Raw genomic sequence first — 17,874 nt, 5'->3', positions numbered from 1 at the left:
CACCTGGTTTTAATCCTCTGTCTGTTTGAAACCCATGTAAGTTTTCTCTAAAACAAGTCACAAGTATCACTATGTTAAAAAAAAAGTTACAGGTAAAAGTCTGAATTGAAGAAGCCTCTTGGATGAGAGGTGAAACATCTTCAAGAAACTACAACCAAGTCCAGTTGCTCCTGATTCAACACCCTTACGGATCACTGACCTGGAAGAATGAGAATCTTCACAGACAAGTGAAAGTCCCTCATTTAAAACTTAAGTAATAATGGCTAGATGTACTTACTTAAGTAGCAAAAAAAAAAAGGACAGGGCCCTTGTGACTGATATATAATAACAAAATCCATCATTGTAGCACTTGGTGCTGTTCGTGTTTGTTTTAAATGCAGCACAGTGGAGGGGCCCTTTCCTATTCCGCTTCACAAGTTTGCATTTATGTTTTGGAATTTAATCTTTTCTGTGAAAGACCCACTTTGAGCACTTTTTTTTTTTACAAATGATTTCAATGAAACCATGAGAAAAGTTAGGACCTTCGTCCTTTAGGTGGAACTGATGACATTAGAGACATTTGGCCCCTTTTGTCTGAGGTGTCACAAGCCAATGAAGGCAGGCCACAGTAGGGAACCGGTGGTTTAATCATTAACAGTGTTTTACTTTAAATGTGGAATCATGTGGTGTGAATTCGTTTGTGAATTCATCCTCTGACAACGGAATCAGGAACAGTGAAGTGTAAAATCCGCTCCTGTAGTCAGAACTTGCGCAGGAGAGAATACTGTCTGTGCACTGTGCTGTTAATCCTCGTTGGGATTAGCCGGAGCCTTGACCACACTGGAACTGGAACTGGATTCAATAATGCCATGGCAACCACAAGAATGGAGGGGGAACCGTGAATAGCGGGCAGAGCAGTCGGGCATCGAAGACGATGGTCATTTGTATACGGTTTGTATTCCGCTGGCGATGCCTCCACCGCCCGCCGCTTTGTGCGCACAATGCGCCGTCCCTGAACGCACCACGAGACTGTGGATGGAGGATATATTTAAGCTGGAGGGAGAAAGTAACGGTGCAGGGATGATTCCTCTCAAGGGCTGTTTATGTCAAGGACCTGCTGGGGGCGACTTGAGCGTGCTGTCGGAGGGGGGGAGGAGGAGGAGGAGGAGGATGGGGGTTGTGTTTGGGGGGGCGGCCGCTGCACACAAATACCAAAATAGGTCCTGAGCTGCCTGCGACCGTCCTGCGTGAGCTAAATTGAGCTTCATGTGTTTGTCAGAGACCAGTGTTCGGAGAGAGGACACAGCCGAGTGTCCGTGTGGGAGCTGCAGCGGTTGTTCATGGCTATAAGATGAGAGGTAAGACCGGGCTGTATGTGGTTGAGTCTAGTCTTCTAGTAGCAAGGTGAATAAAGGATAACTGCCCCGTCATTAATAATCAATGGGAATGTGACATCTCAATTTATTTTTGCTCTATTGCCAGCCCTCACAATAGGTCGTGGGTTTGGATCACTGTCATGTTTGCCTGTGTTTTTGTCTCCAGACACCATGTCACATAAAGAAAGCGACGTCTACACGCACGATTTCTGCGATGGGGACCATCCAACACAGCTGCTGGATGCTCTCAGGCATTTCTACGTCAGTGGCTTGTTCACAGACATTTCTCTGCAATGTGGGGAGTCCGGACGCGTGTTCCACTGCCACAAGGCGCTGCTGTCGGCCCGCAGCTCCTATTTCAAAGTCATGTTCACAGCTGACATGAGGGAGAGGTCCAACAGCAGCATCACGCTGGCCGGGGTCGACTGCGAGGTCCTGGGTGCCCTGGTGAACTACGTGTACACGGCTCAGGTGCGCATCACTGAGAGCAACGTGCAGAGCCTGCTGGAGGCCGCAGACCTCCTGCAGTTCATCTCTGTCAAACAGGCATGTGAGGAGTTTCTCGTTCGCCTCCTGGACGTGGACAACTGTCTGGGGATGCACGCTTTTGCCCAGCTGCACCTTTGTCCCGGACTGGAGAGGGAGGCCCGCAGAATGTCGCTGAGCAGGTTCTCGGAGGTCATGCTGCAGGACGAGTTCCTTGAGCTGGACCGAGAGAGGATGAGATTGGTTTTGGCTGCCCAGAGCCTCACTGTGCAGAGGGACGATGTGCTGATAGATGCTGTCACCAAATGGGTAACCCACGATTTGGATAATCGTGTTCCCCATGCTGTAGACTTGTTGCGCTCCATCCAGCTGGACCTGGATGAGATTCATTTCAATGCTTCTCTAGAGGTGCACATGCAATGCTTGCTGGGCAGAGAGGGGAAATTTAAATCTATAATAATTCAGGCTATAAGGTCCAATGGCAAGGAGGTGTGTGCAAGTAGAAAAATGTCATCCAGCATGTATATCATCGGTGGATACTACTGGCACCCTCTGTGTGAGGTTCACGTCTGGGATCCTGTCAGCAACACATGGGCGCAAGGAAAAGCCATGCCTGACCACGCAAGAGAGAGCTACAGCGTCAGCTCACTTGGAGCAAATATATATGTGAGTGGAGGTTACAGAACAAACACAGTTGAGGCCCTGGACACTGTTTCGATTTATAACTGCGACTACGGCGAATGGACCGAGGGCTGCTCCATGATCACAGCGAGGTACTACCATTGCTCTGTGGCTTTGCATGGCTGTGTTTACGCCATCGGCGGCTACAGGGGAGGAGCTCCAGAGCGAGAGACTGAATTTTATGATCCATTGAAAAAGAAATGGTTTCCCGTGGCCAAAATGATCCAAGGTACAGTATGAGAAATAATAAGTGACATGGCTGACAAGGAGGAAAAAAGAATGTTGAGAAAAGAATTTCACCAAATGGTCCATTTATTGTTCTGGAGCTTCAGATCAAATCACATGATCTTCATCGACAGGTGGACTTTGCCCTGGTGCAGAATTGTAATGTTCACATTCCCATTTTTTCCCCTTCACTTTAAAGAACTCCTTGTCCATTGAACCATTCAACTGAATTAACCTTATAAAGTCCATCAGCTAAGGTTCAAAGTTCATTCTTTTATTCCAATCTCCTGATTAAGATCACGTGACATGGCTGAAAGCTCCTGAACAGGTTCTTAATTGACCTCATGGTGGGATTGATTTCTCATCATCTGTTTTCAAAGTCAAGAATGAACACTGAACCTCAATGAATTAATGTGTTTCTGAAAATAGCATGTTGCTTATACCAACTATCGAGAAGGTCAAAGTTTGTTCATGCACTTCATTCATTGTATTCATTTACAATACAAATGTTGAGCTCAGGGATTCAGTCATGACATACATTGTTATGAATGTTTCTGAGCAGTATGATCTCTGGTCCTTCATCGTCAATAAGTCGAAAAGTTAAAATAATGCACATTTTTGCAATTTTCTTTTACAGCTTAAAGCTACACTAATAAATATTTTCATGTAAGTAAGGACAACATGATCAAAGAAAATTATTACCCAACTCTGCTGTTCTTCTCAGATCTACACAGCATTTTAGTGGCTTTTACACCTGCAACTGTTTTGGTCCATTATTATCTTTGGACATTTCATGGGCAGCCATGAAAGCCCTTAAACTCACTCTAAATCACCTTCTCTCCAAACAACAGGCAGTCAAAGTTAATGACTAACTGGTGAACAGAGCAAAGCATCTGGCAGGCAAAAACCCAGATATTTCCCTAAGGCGTTTTTTTTGTGAGCAAAATGAATCTTAACGTAGAGTGAATATTCGACTACAGGTGGCCAGCAAAATAAATAAATGCTAGAGTTGCTTTGTGTCTGTTGAGCATGTACCTTTTGATAATAAGTTTCCCCGAATCATCTTTGACGCCCGATGACGTGGCATTGTCTAGTTCACAGCTTAGTTGTCACATTGACGTGTGATCAAATTACCTCTGTTTCCTCTGTGACCTCTGTAAAGGTGTAGGAAATGCCACTGCCTGTGTAATGCGAGATAAAATCTACGTGACCGGAGGCCACTATGGATACAAAGGAACCTGCACCTATGAAAAAATTCAGGTCTACAGGGCGGACGTCAATGAGTGGAGCATCATTACAATAAGTCCCCATCCAGGTATGAGTCTGAGAGAAAAGGAGTGTGAGCAACAATGGTCTGAAAAACGTCTTCTCAATTGAAATCCTTCTGTTTTCAGAGTACGGGCTGTGCTCTGTGTCTCTCAACAACAAGCTGTATTTGGTGGGTGGACAGACGACAATTGCAGACTGCTACGACACAGAGAGGGACGAGTGGAGACCTATATCAGTGATGAAGGAGAGGAGGATGGAGTGTGGGGCCGTGGTAATAAATGGATGTATCTATGTAACAGGGGGATACTCCTACTCAAAGGGGACTTATCTGCAGAGCATTGAGAGGTACAACCCTGAGCTGGACTCTTGGGAGATAGTGGGGAATCTTCCAAGCCCTGCCAGATCACATGGATGTGTTTGTGTGCACAGTGTTTAGTCTCAAACCCCTTATCACACGTGTCTGTTTATTTATTGTCATTTCGTGCCAAATCGATGAAAATGTGAACAGTATCCTGTTAAAGTGCAAATGTCAGGTAATCTGTCACACAAGAAGATGCGAAGGTAGCCCATGTCTTTGCAATGGATACCTGCCTTTAGAGAAATACACATTTGCCATATTGTGCATATACTGAAGAACCAGTTTGTAACGCTACCTCAGGGACAATTAAAATGTTAGTTGATATTTGAGGTAAATTCTGTTTTTTAATAGATTGAAAGGAAATAGTGAAAGGAGAATCGACATGATCATATTTGAGTATGATCCACATTAGAAACACACAGAATCCAGCTCAGACCAATGATGCACTAAGACACTTCATATAATCACTTTTTTGAGTGAAGCTGCATCACCAGGTTGCTACTGATTAAATATATTACTACAACAGTGATGGGATTTCTGCCTAAATGTATTGATTAATTCCATAAAAAGTATTACAGTAGACATTTGACATTGACCAGCTACAGGAAAGTATTATGTTAGGCCCCAGCTTCTCGATGTTTTACATTTTGTTGTCAGTATATTAGCTACGACCAAATCAAACTAAAGCAGTCTAATACAACAATGTTGCAATGAATCCTCCCCTCATGAAGAATATAATGTCAAGTATTTCCTGAAAACTATCATAGAGAGATGCTAATCAAGATGTAAGAATATTTTCCAGAATGTGGTCTGTGGTGATGTAAGATTGTTCTACTGCATTATACTAAGTGTTATACTATTTTGGGTATTTTGTCCACTCCATTCATATAACATAAACAGCTCTGTATAATGGAATACAGTTCAACAGCACCACCAACTACATCCTCCAATTTTCATAAAGATGCAGCACACTCCTCTAAACAATTTCAAGAAAAGTGAAACATTAAAGATTTCACTGCAGGGATTTATTGCAGAATTATTGTTTAGGTGCACACAAATAAACAGTAACTGGGTGATTATAAGGTATTGGCTGTCAGCTGTTATGAAGCAGTATTTAAAAAATGTAATTGATGTTGGTTATAATGTATAGGCAAAGCAAGTGTATTTGTATAGCATTGTTCAAAGACAAGGTAAAGGGTTTCATTTTATCCATAAAAATATTAAAATGAGATTGTAAATGCAAAGAATACAAAGACACAGGTGAATGGCTTAAAAAATAATGAAATGAAATAAGCACCAAATAAAATAAAACCAAATAAACATCATAATGAATATGTCACAAAACAATTTTAAATGTGGATTTTTTTTTATTGGATTGGTTTGGTCTCTTATATCTGTCTGTTTATTTGTTAGCAGAATTACTCATAAGGTTATGGGTGGATTAGAATGAAAATTGTATTTTTGAATGTATCTTAATTTATTTGAAAGGATTCTTCACCATTGCAAGACAGGGCAAGCCTTGACATTGTGAGACATATCCTCGCAAATACACAACATAAAAACATGATATGTAGGTCAGATTGAGAGAGCAAGTTTGGATACAGGTGGGGGATTGCTCAGGCATAGATTATAATAATACTTTCCACGTTGTCCTGATTACGAGTTAAACAGCGGGATTACAGCGCCACCCGGAGGCTGTGAGCGGCATCACACACACTCGGGCCTGTGAATGTGCTCCCGTCCTGCAGCTGAAACGCCAGCGCTGAAACCGCACACGCCCTTTTTTGGTCCTCGGCGGTCGCCGTAGCACGCAGTTCCACAACGTGCGAGCTGCGGAGCGGAGACTTTTGGTTCCTACAGGAAAAAGCTGCTGCTTTCGCCGACTCGACAAACTGTGAGTTTTAACTTTTCGAAAAGGCTGTAACGCCTTTATGGTTTTCTTTATTTTACCTCGCAAACGTTGGTAGGCTAACAAAAGAACACGAGGGACAATCTGTGGCGTTCGGGGCATGTTAGACGCAGTTCGAACGGCACGTTGTCGCGAGGAACGGCTCACGTAGTTTGAATGACTCGATAAACTTCACACAAGAAACTCGTGTCTGACTCAACGTCGCGTTGAATAAAACATGTTCCTCCAGCGTTTCAAGGCACCAAACGCGGTTCCCAGTTCACAGCTGGTGCTTACAAGCTAATGTAGCGTGTTAGCCATTAAGCTAGCTGCAGCACCCGCATGACATCAGGATGCATGAGAATTGTCCACTCGTAATGTTGAACACAAGCTAATTCTCATATCTTGCTAGTTTTAAATTTGCTAAGTCGATGTTAATTTACTTGAAACGGACGTTCTAGATGCAGACTATCTGACTAATGTGTTTGGGGATCATTCATTTTCACATTAATTTGTAACAAATGACACTATTTCCATGTCATGCCATCAAATGAGACCCCTAATGAACCAAACGTCCATCTTCTTCCTACAAAAACTGAAGATAAAGAAATGTTAGAATAAAGCATCTAATGTAGATCATTTTTTCAGCTTTTACTTGACATGTATTCGTTGTGGTGACAGTCGGTCATATTTTATAAAGAACAAGTGTGTCAGTATTTAAATCAATTAGTCATTGAGTTTATAAAACAATCAAAAGTAGTCATTATAATTCCAGAGAGCCCAAGGAGATGTCTTTAAATCACTTATATTGTCCAACTAAGACCTAGCCAAAAATATTACATTTGGACTGATTTAAAACCCCCAAAAAATTAACTGCAAGACTCCACATTTGAGAAGGTTCAACGAGTGAATATTTAACTAAATGACATGAGCCATTACTCAGCAGAATTATTGTTGACTTATTTACTGTAGACAGACTGTTTGTTGGTCCAGGACTTACATTTAAATAAACGTGTCAAACATTGAATGTCATTTTGAAATTATGTTTTATTATTTTTAGTTGTTTGGATCTACACGGGACAATCATGGCAGAAAAACAAGAGATGTCTCCAATTGAAATGAAAGTGGCACGACAAGTAGAGGTAATTCTGATTCTGAATTTTTGATTATATAAGTGCAACAGTTACATTCATCTAAAAAAATGCATCTCATTCTTACCTCTAGTACTACTTCGGAGATCACAATCTTCCGAGGGACAAGTTTCTCAAAGAACAGCTGCAGGTTGATGATGGCTGGGTGACTCTGGAGACGATGCTCAAATTCAACAGGTTTGTTGTTCTTCTCTGTATTGCATTCTTAATTCTTAATTTCTTCCGTTTACTATGTTGTCTGCTCAGTATCTCTGTTTAACCTGTTACCGCTACAGCAAAAACTGTTTCAACTCCTTTGTGGTATGATTGTCTACACGTTGAGACACGTGTGTGCAAGAGCATTGTAATGAGAGGAGGAGATCAGCTGGTAACACTGTCTGTGGGTAATGTTAGTGTTTACTAGCTATCACTCTGCTGCAACGGTATTGTGTGGTTGGTTCTGTGCTACGGTCATCTTCAGCCTGGAGAGGTCGTGAGACCGGCCATTAACAGTTATCTGCAGTAGACTGCACCTAGAGTGGACCAGTGTAGTGCCAATGTACTTCTTTTCTATAATTGAGCGTTTGATACATTTTTATTCCCTTCCCAGACTGAAGTCTTTAACTGCTGAGAGCAGCGTCATCGTTGCAGCTCTGCAGAAATCAAAGACTGGCCTCTTGGAGATCAATGAGGACAAGACAAAAATAAGGAGGTCTCCAGATAAGCCCTTACCTGAACTGAATGAAGAATATAAAGACACTCTGAAAAACAAATCTGTGTATATAGTAAGTTTATGAACGGACTCTCATGCACAAAGGAAATTTGTCTAGTATTGTTTTACAAATATTACATCCTGATGTTTGCCGCTGATCTGAAGGATCTGATGTTTTCTCATCTAGAAAGGTTTTCCTCTTGAAACAACCCTTGATGAGATTCAGGAGTGGTTGAATGGGAAAGGAGCCATAGAAAACATTCAAATGAGAAGAAATCTGCAAAGACAGTTCAAGGTAAACTTTGTGTATTGGTCGCACTCATTTATGTTTTCTCCTGTTTTGGATATTTATTTTTATTCATTATTTGTGTCTTTGCAGGGATCAGTGTTCATCTGTTTTGAAACAGAAGAGTCGTCCAAGCAGTTCCTTGAACGTTCAGACATAAAATCCTTCAAGGACAATGAGATGCTTGTGTTATCGAGGTAAGTTGATAAGCTGCTTCTTGGTTTAACCTTCATCTACAGTGAACAAATTCTGTGTTTTGATATAAAGAAGAAATCAGGTGTAAAAATGTGAATGGCCCATGTATTAAAAAAACAACAAAAAAAAATATTTCAGGGCCTTTTCCAGAGCTTAATAGATCTGTTGACCTTCCTGACTTCTCAGAAATAAGCAAATATATTAAATGTCTTGAAATTTGCCCAAACCTGTTATAGTACCTGTAGAGTTCATCCCAATTTGTACACGTGTTTATACAAACTTTTAAATATAATCACTTGATTGCTCTGCTGCTTTCAGGGAAGACTACCATGCAAAAAAGGCAGAAGAGCGAAAACTGTTCAAAGCAGAGACAAAAGCAAAAGCTAGACAGTGAGTTAATTCATTTCACCATTTTGTATTAAAATCACAATTTACATTTTGTAAAAACTTAATAACCAACTAAAATTATATTATTCAGAGACAAGGAGCAACAGCAGAAACATGCAGAAGATAAAGAAATGGTAAGATCCCGCTACAAGTTAACTAGCTTGTTTTTCACTGGGATGGACTCATACGTACAGAATATGATCACCTTAATAAGAATTTGTCATTTGTGTTGTAGGGTCTGCTTCTGGATGAACAGACGGGTTGCCTGCTGAAGTTTTCAGGAGAGCTTGAAGATGTTTCAAGAGAGGACTTTCATGAATTGTTCTCTGGCCATGGAAAGATAAAGTGGGTTGACTTTACTAGAGGGGCCAAAGAGGTAAATATATCTCCACAATTCCAATCTACAACTCAAGGTGAAGAGATGGGATTGTTAAAATTTTGTATTTTTACTTTCAAACAAAGGGCACCCTCCTTTTCGATGGAAATGCAAAGGAGGCATTCGACAAGGCCAAGGAGGCAAACGGAGGAGAGTTGAAGATCAAGAAAAACAGCGTTACATGGCAGGTGATCGAGGGAGATGAGGAGAAAGAGGAACTGAAGAAGATCATCGAAGCTCAACAAGAATCATACAACAGGTCCAGAGGCAGAGGTGAATACTGTTTTCAAACTGGAATACCAATAGATCAATATGTCATGTTATATTATCAGTTATTTACAGTATTCATGTGTTGGCACTGATGCATCTTGTCCATCTTAAAGGAGGCAGAGGAAGATCAGGTGGCAGAGGAGGAAGAGGAGGACGAAGGGGGAGAGGTGGCAGGGATCATGGCAGGAATCAGTACCAAGGCAAAAAGACGAAATTTGATAGTGATGATGAGGATGGTAAGTGAAGCATCTTCAGAATTTCATATAATGGCAACATAATGATCCTTTTTTTAAAAAAAAAAAAGGGTAATAATTTCTTCACTGCGTTGTGCTTCTTGTCCAGCACCTGCAGCCCCAAAGAGAGAACGAGAAGATGCTGATGGCCCTGCAGCAAAGGTTGCCAAAACTGAAAACGGATCTTAGTCACAAGGTCACACCCGGAGTTTTTTCTTTTGAAACATTTATTATAAACAGTTAAAATGCAGAGACAACTTAAATCCATTCCAGTGAACGCTTCAGGGTTTGGAGAATCGTAGGAAATCCACCTGGATGTCGACCTAGAGAACAATTTGCGATGATTGGCATCATTTTTCAGCCTTTTAAGTCCCTGTATTATATTGTGCCTCTGACATTGTGTACCTTTGTTTGTAAGATGATTTGATTTTATCATATTCAACATGAAGACAGTCATTTAATTTCACTGGAACATTTTAGTTGGGTTTTGTGAGGCCTGTGTGACATCTAGCGTCTGTGTGCCACTGTTTTTTTTCCCCTTTATAGAATTCCTACATTGAGAGAATATCTGCTTTGCAAATTTTTTTATGTTTGCATATGTGAATAGCAAATAAACATTTACAAAAACGATTCAATGTCTATCTTTACGTGTTTTGTACAGTTGTGAAAATGTGTATTGTCTGAAAGTGGTGGGGTACAGCAAATTAACTTACTGTTTTCTTTTTGTGGAACTTGTAAGATGCTGGCAGGTCATATCTTAGTTCTGCAAAGAAAGGATGTAGTCAGACTTAACATGTTTTAATTTGAGGGAATATGTATTGTGCACATTTCTTACCTGCAATTACTTCCATCTTTACTCCCCAGTCATTAGCCTTCTTTTGAATGTGCTGTAACCAAATTACAAAGTTTGCATATTAGAGAGGAGACTTAAAGTTAAGTCCTTACAATAAAGACTTGAGATTTGACCTTGTCATTGAGCCGAACTGCTGACGGAACTGAACTTACTTCTCGTGTTGCTGTTTTATGAAGCGAGTACACTGCTGTCTTTGCCATTGTTAAAGCAGCTTTTAGGAACTTCATGTCCATACCTTGAACAAAGAATAAAAACTACATGATAGAGCTACACTTTGAGTTAAAGGGATTCTGCACTGATTTTTAAATGAGTCATTCACTTATCACAAGGATTGCTACTCAGTCTGTGAAAACAGATATACAGTATAACATCTTTTGTGGCTCAGGAGGGAGTTTTTTTTATGTTGTATAGGAGTTACTGCGGTAACCAGTTTCTACTACAAGGTTTTAAGTCATAAATTGGTGCAGGGAAACTGATTTATCTAACTGCGTTACTGTGCAATATTTTTAACAAAGTATTTTGACCCTAAAGAAAATCTCTGCAAAAAGATGTGGAAGTTGAGGTGATAATTTTTTCAAAATCAAAAATCTGTAATCTTGCAATTGTCTTAAATTATTCCAAGATATTTAGTTGTAAACATGGGAATCTTGACCATCTCCACCATCCACCTCATTTGACCTGAATGTGGAATAAAGTCAGAGAAAACTACTGATGTGATCAGAGTTATCTCGGATCGGGGTCGAGTTTTTTTTTAACAGAAAGCTTGTGTTACACACTGGGGCCTGGAGTTTGAGAGACTTTTGTAGTTGTACTGTTGCATTATGGAAATTGCGGTATCAAATATATCGAGATCTTGACGCATAGTACAGTCCATAGATCAGAAATATGTCGACCTCTTCTTTTCACATCTGTCTTGCATTTACCCCCAACCTAATGGACGTGCAATACTAAATCACAGGAGCAGCGACTTTAAAAAAAAAAAAAAAAAAAAGGAACTCACCTTGATTGTGTTTTGTCCCAAATGGGGGGTTCATTATTACGGTGTCAAACTTTTCGGCATAAGCATCTGGATCCAGAGCACACAGATCACACTGGACCAGATCTACGTTCGAAATCTCAAATTCCTCTGCATTTCGTCTGAATATGTCCAGCGCGTCGTCGTCGATGTCGAAGCCGACGCACAGACTGCAGCAGACAGAGAGCAGCGGGTGAGAGGGTGAAGGGGGCAACCTTTTTGGAAACAAGTGTGCGGCGGATAATTCAGGTGTTTCTCACCCAGCATCGAGCATCGCAGCCCCGATGCTGAGGACGCCACAGCCACATCCCAGGTCGGCCACTAGTCTGCCCTCGATGTCCTCGAACGTAGTCTGGATTGTGTAAAGCATGCATGCTGCAGGGGAGAACATGATGGTAATGAGCACAATGACTGCGATTCTACACACAACGATCACACGTTATCGCCGCACACCTGCAATGTGAGGACTCGTTGGATATTGCTCCAGAAGGATTTTTGGTTCTTCAAATGCGTCCACTTGCTGTAGGCAGCTCTCCAATTCTTTAAGTTTCATCTCCCCGGCGACCGTGATGTCCGCAGACTGTGTGGGACCCTGCTCGACAACCCCCCGAGAGAAACGATTCTCGAACTTATATTCTTCAGCTAGTGTATTTACATTACAGCATGCTGGAGGACGACTTCCGCAGAGTGAGTGTGCATCTTCAAAAACAGTCCGACTTTGACCCGCACCCTTGATAGTAGTTCCTACACACATACGCAACATATGTATTGATATATATATATATATATATATATGATAGATAGATGGATAGATGGATAGATATATATATATATATATATATATATATATATATATATATATATATATATATGATAGATAGATGGATAGATGGATAGATAGATGGCTATGAATTAATAAATATAAAAAGACTCCACAAAAAATAGAACTGACACCCTTTGGCAATTAAAATGTGCAGTATGAAAACATCTGATCAAACATAAAAAATATATAAAAATACAGAAGATGTGTTATATAACAGTCCGAGGTACAAAGGGTACAGTGCAAAGTATACGCATAAATGCTCATTCTTGCGATGGCCTAGCATTGTATTACATTGCATGTGTGCACTAGAATACGTCGTTTTCTCTTCATCAGTGCATATGTTTATGATGATGATGATGATGATGATGATGATGGAGACAATGGGACGGTCCCACACGAGGCGGGTTCTAGTTGCCTAGAAACAAGGAAACAAAACAGCACAGCGATGACTGCGTGTGCGCCGAGCAGTGTTTAACCCCCCCCACGCAGACTCCTCTGGATCAAATACCCACACGAGGCTCGGCGGGATCAAATACTTCAAAGTACATGTACGAGTATTCATCGTGCGCCGAGCGTGTGGGTGGAAGTCCGCCAGCCAACGAGCGACGCAGCGAGCCGTATCGCGAGAAGCCGCGAGAACATGGAGGCAAGACAACAAAAATAAATTTGTGGACAACAAGCCAGAGTGCATGATGGCGGCGTCGCAGCCGCTGCGCCGGGACAAGAGCGCCACCGCCGCCCACCTGAAGGCAGACTTGGCCCGGACCGACACTTCCAGCGGGCTCCGTCAACTGCAGGAGCTGCTCGACGTCGTGCTGAATCCCGAGAATCCCGCGGCGGACACGGAGGCGCTCGACTGGTGCAAATGTCTGATCGCGGGGGGCGAAGGTTTCGAGGAGTTCTGCAAAACGGTCCGGTCCTATGACAACGCGACCCTGTGCGGCTTGGTGTGGACCGCCAACTTCGTGGCGTACCGATGCCGGACGTGCGGCATCTCCCCGTGCATGTCCCTGTGCGCCGAGTGCTTCAACAACGGCGACCACACGGGCCACGACTTCAACATGTTCCGGAGCCAGGCCGGCGGGGCCTGCGACTGTGGAGACGGGAATGTCATGCGGGAGAGCGGGTAAGTCCGAGCTAGCTGAGCTAAGCTAACGTGCTAGCTAACGGTTTAGCCGGGTGTCGTTCTGACAGGTCCCCCGGCTGGAAAGAATCTAACTGGCAAATGTTCCCGCCCGTGTGGTCGGTGGTCCAGACACTTGTGTCTGAGATACGACGACCAGACAACTGCCCTGACTGTTACGAGGCTCCGGCCATTGGTTCGTTAAGATACAGATGTCCCTCGATCTCTCAGCGGTGCCCGGGGCGTGAGCAGCCTTGATCACCATAACATTCATTGTCATGCTCGTTGCCACAACTGGAGGTTCCAGCAGATCAGTGTGACAGGGTGGTGACTCAAGTGTGGGCCTGTGTGTTGTTCACGTTGTCATGTTTAAGACCGATCTACAACTGTAGTCACTATCTCTGCCTGCCTTTAACCTTTAAAAAAATATGTATTTTTAATGATGATGATCGTGATTTCCTCTTGAAATTCTGTTTGATAGAGATGGACAAGAATTCCCGTCTCAGATATCGTATATTGCTTTTGAGTCGATCAAAACAGGGTGACATCCGATTTTTCCAGGATCAGATTAGAAGGAGATGACTTCGCAGCTGACCGATCTGTCTGTGGCAAAACACTGTGTCGTCTTGGGCAATATGAGCAAGAGATGTTGTTAGTTTGTGTGTTGCAATGAATCACACGATTTGTATTCGCAGAGGCTAAAAATACCTCACATATTCCCACCCTGGACTACTCACCAAACCCAAACCATATTCAACATCAACCCAACCCAACATTTCGCACTTACATAATCATGAGTGTCACGTCAGAGAAATGAAACCAAAAAAAGTTACACCTAAACAAAGGACTCTGTTGAGTCGGGACAGCCACGGAGCCTCCGCTCTGTTTACGCTCAGTTTCTTGTTTCACCTGTTGGAATGCTGAATAATTCAAAAACTGAAAATAAGACGGAAAGCAAAAGAAGTGGCTACTTTGAGGTCTGTGCGACACCAACATGTGTTTATTTTTCTTCCAGATTTTGCAGACGACATCGGCTGAGAACCGGAGAAAATGTCCCCTCAATACCTCGAGACCTTCTCTTGATGTCTGAGATGGTTCTTCCTCGTTTTATCCTGTGTATCATACAGTATCTGAGGGATGGATACGTCGAACAAGGTGTCAACAGTCTTATCTTGACAAAGACATGGAATAATGTACTCAGGGACCAATTTAACAGAAGCTGTAACGAGCAAATACAACATTAAATATGCCTGAGAGCGTATTTTGACATTTACTTTTATTTTGACGATTTATATTTGGTCTTGTTCTCCTGTCACATATCAATTGCAAAAAACGTTCGGCTGTGCATGACGGATAACAGTGTTATACAACTGTTTTACATCGGCAATTACGCCTCGCAAAGTACTGAGTCTCGTGACTTATGTCCGTTATCTTGCCTTACCAGACACTGCAGCTGAGAGAGATCTACAGAAGGTCCTGCAGCAGCTGGAGCCTCAGATCTCTTTCCTGGAGGAGCTCACGAAGATGGGAGGTGCAATGAGGACTGTACTGACGAAGATCTTGACCAATCAGCAAACCTTCAAGGAGTTGAGCATGGGTAAATATCTACACTAGATTATAAATGAATTATAAAGAATTACCATACCAAAACATTAAGTGGGTTTAGGGGTGTGTTATTTTACTGAGTCTGGATTCTGATCTGTTGCTGCTGCAGTACAACCCCTACTCACGAAGAAAAAGGCAGATTCTGCTCAACCTATTTTATTTTCAAAATGTACTTAAATTTGTAACACTGTTAAAATCTAAATAAATTGAAAAAGGAAATACCTTTCTTTCTGTATCTTCCTCTAAACCATGCTGTCTCTATCATAATACCAAATCTGCATCCAATTTACCTCAAATTTTGCACATTTACTTCTAATAAAGTTTTCCTCCATCTTGACATTTTGACATTACAGAATTTGTTGTTGTTGCATTGTCCAATGTTTTGCTTTCTGGTTTGCAGGCCAGGAGGAGAATTTGTACGCCAAAAAGAACTATGACAAGTATTTGTCAGCGTTAAAGAATTCAGGTCTGGTGTCTGTGGAGGAGAAGGCCCAAGGTGCTACTGCTGATGTCTCTGTTGGTGCCGAGGGAGGTGCAGGTGCATTGGCCCTGTTGGGTGAGTTGACGTAACACTTTATATGAAACATATTTTCAATAATCATCTGTCAACCATTGGAAATTCCGTTCAAAGCTGTTCTGAAATCCTAGATAATCCGAAAACATTTCTCACAGAAGTCAAAGCCTTGCATGTGCCAGAAATCCCAAATTCTCAACATGTTCTTCCTTTTGCAACAAGCAAACATGGATTGAATAATCCCCCTGTGCTTAACATTAAATAAATCAAAAAGGCAATCAAACATTTGGCATTGAACTACTCAAATGTATCTTTCGAAAGACCACATTCATATAAACTTACCATGCTACATCATGGCTTTTTCCGATAATGGTCATACAGGAGATCCTTCAAGCTAAACAAATGAAGATTATTGCCGGAATGGCACATTGCTAGAGAGATTAAACTTTGCATTATGGATTCTGAAAGTATTACAACATGTCACATTTTCTTTTTAGCACAGATAAATACTGCTGTTTGAACAAATTGTCACTAATGCACACTGTTACATTTTCAGAGATGTTCATGTGTTTGTCCATCGTCTAAAATTGTTCCTAATTACTGCTTGTGGATAAAATTCTTCTTTCTTTTTTTTTTAGGAACGACTGCACCAGGGAGCCCGGATGAGTCGAGTAAAGAGGTTTGTGTCGAACACAGAAAACCTTTGTAACCATTTTCAATTTCAGTTACCTTTAGGCTTCAAAAGATTATTCTGTCATTTGTTATTAGTGTATGAATAATCAGGGTCCATTGAATGTGACGAAATATTGATGAATACAGAACCACACAATTTGAATTTTATATGAACTGATTTACAGTTACTGTAAAATAGTTTTTTTTTTAATTAGTGGTATTATTTATTTATCTTTTAAATCCCAGGAAGACCCAGATTCAGGGCAATCTGTTGGCCAGAGGAAGAGGGTTAAGCTGAGTAGCAGTACCAAAGGTAGATATAAACAAAATGTAATACATTAATAAATGTTTCATGAACCACTTATTTCATTATTTGTCTTTTCTGCCTGCAGACCCACGGATTATTGAATCTCTAAAGCATAAGTGCTTTCTGGAGGAGTTGCTGTTTTGGACAATAAAATACGAGTTTCCTCAGAAGATGGTCACCTTCTTACTAAACATGTTGCCAGATCAAGATTACAAGGTATTTCTTTTAATTTTGTATTTCTTAACAAATTTGTAAGTCTAGTTGCTCTAGTATCCTGTTTGGATGCTCGAATGATCTTTTGTTGGAATATAATTTCTTAGTTAACTGAAATGATGCTTGTCAGAACGGATCACTCCTTCGTTACAGTAAGCTTTAATTGTGTTGTGGGTTTTTCTCTTTACTCTCTGGCAGATCACTTTTACAAAAACATTTGTTCAGCATTATGCATTCATCATGAAAACGCTGATGAAAAGCCATGAGTCCGATACCATGTCCAACCGCATTGTGCATATTAGTGTGCAGCTGTTTAGCAACGAGGAACTGGCTCGACACGTGACAGAGGAGTGTCAGCTGCTGGACATCATGGTCACCGTCCTCCTCTACATGATGGAGAGCTGCCTTATTAAAAGTGAACTTCAAGGTAAGTCGTCCAAATGAGTCTGATTTTGCACACCTCGTCACACTTTCAGAAATAGGTTCTGTAAAGAATGAAGCAGGTTGATGGCAGTGATGCTTAGTTTGGATGGATGCATGGTGAAACTGTTGCGATATTAAAGGAAATGCAAGTTTTAAGATGAAGCTTTTATGTCGTATCTCAAAATGTCAAATGTCACCTACCCAAAGATCTTGTGTTATGGATCGGGCCGGGAGATATGGATGACATCGTACAAGGTGGTCATTATTCTTTGTTTTCATGAACACGGCACCTCTAGATTTCAGTGGTAGGGAAAACTCAATGAAGCCTGGGGAAGGTTGAAAGAAGAAAACATGGTTTTGCTGTCTAAAGAAGAAAATGCAGCTGCTTATTTTGTTATTCTAATTATTCTCTTGCACATGTTTTATCCTTCTGGCCTCTGTTAATATTAAAGGCTTTGAGTGAAATGAGCTCGAA

The 17,874-nt window shown here is 41.4% G+C and overlaps 4 protein-coding genes across 7 annotated transcripts in view; 3 read left to right on the top strand and 1 right to left on the bottom strand.

The window, feature by feature from the left end:
* The first annotated feature begins 1,182 nt into the window (after positions 1–1,182).
* klhl23 (kelch-like family member 23) lies at positions 1,183–5,721 on the top strand. The gene is made up of 4 exons (XM_035604848.2): positions 1,183–1,337; positions 1,522–2,751; positions 3,910–4,062; positions 4,142–5,721. Exons 1-4 carry the CDS (start codon positions 1,331–1,333, stop codon positions 4,450–4,452), a joined length of 1,701 nt encoding a protein of 566 aa, XP_035460741.2. The 5' UTR covers positions 1,183–1,330; the 3' UTR covers positions 4,453–5,721.
* A 398-nt stretch (positions 5,722–6,119) lies between these two features.
* ssb (small RNA binding exonuclease protection factor La) lies at positions 6,120–10,481 on the top strand. Its single transcript, XM_035651451.2, has 12 exons — positions 6,120–6,268; positions 7,323–7,404; positions 7,487–7,590; positions 8,003–8,177; positions 8,292–8,399; positions 8,484–8,587; positions 8,904–8,975; positions 9,064–9,106; positions 9,208–9,348; positions 9,435–9,621; positions 9,732–9,854; positions 9,961–10,481. Exons 2-12 carry the CDS (start codon positions 7,348–7,350, stop codon positions 10,038–10,040), a joined length of 1,194 nt encoding a protein of 397 aa, XP_035507344.1. The 5' UTR covers positions 6,120–6,268; positions 7,323–7,347; the 3' UTR covers positions 10,041–10,481.
* mettl5 (methyltransferase 5, N6-adenosine) lies at positions 8,985–12,431 on the bottom strand. The gene is made up of 7 exons (XM_035651452.2): positions 12,173–12,431; positions 11,980–12,094; positions 11,705–11,889; positions 10,857–10,939; positions 10,687–10,738; positions 10,565–10,614; positions 8,985–10,174 (listed from the first exon to the last, which is right to left on the bottom strand). The coding sequence occupies exons 1-7, from the start codon at positions 12,270–12,272 to the stop codon at positions 10,133–10,135; spliced, it is 627 nt and encodes a 208-aa protein (XP_035507345.1). The 5' UTR covers positions 12,273–12,431; the 3' UTR covers positions 8,985–10,132.
* A 509-nt stretch (positions 12,432–12,940) lies between these two features.
* Positions 12,941–17,874, top strand: part of ubr3 (ubiquitin protein ligase E3 component n-recognin 3) — a 36,299-nt gene continuing 31,365 nt past the window's right edge. For 2 of the 4 annotated variants that reach the window (XM_035651448.2, XM_035651446.2), the window contains exons 1-8: positions 12,941–13,668; positions 14,681–14,820; positions 15,110–15,262; positions 15,671–15,826; positions 16,423–16,463; positions 16,703–16,769; positions 16,849–16,979; positions 17,175–17,403. In XM_035651448.2, the coding sequence (XP_035507341.1) occupies positions 13,232–13,668; positions 14,681–14,820; positions 15,110–15,262; positions 15,671–15,826; positions 16,423–16,463; positions 16,703–16,769; positions 16,849–16,979; positions 17,175–17,403 (1,354 nt within the window). In that variant the 5' untranslated portion in view covers positions 12,941–13,231. The remainder of the gene's footprint in view (positions 13,669–14,680; positions 14,821–15,109; positions 15,263–15,670; positions 15,827–16,422; positions 16,464–16,702; positions 16,770–16,848; positions 16,980–17,174; positions 17,404–17,874) is intronic. The other 2 variants (XM_035651450.2, XM_035651449.2) reach the window with 2 other exon arrangements.

Source organism: Scophthalmus maximus, chromosome 14 (assembly GCF_022379125.1).
Source record: "Scophthalmus maximus strain ysfricsl-2021 chromosome 14, ASM2237912v1, whole genome shotgun sequence".
NCBI lineage: Eukaryota > Metazoa > Chordata > Actinopteri > Pleuronectiformes > Scophthalmidae > Scophthalmus > Scophthalmus maximus.
The sequence above is the reverse complement of the archived record's forward strand: the minus strand, read 5'-3'. Positions and strand labels throughout refer to the sequence as shown.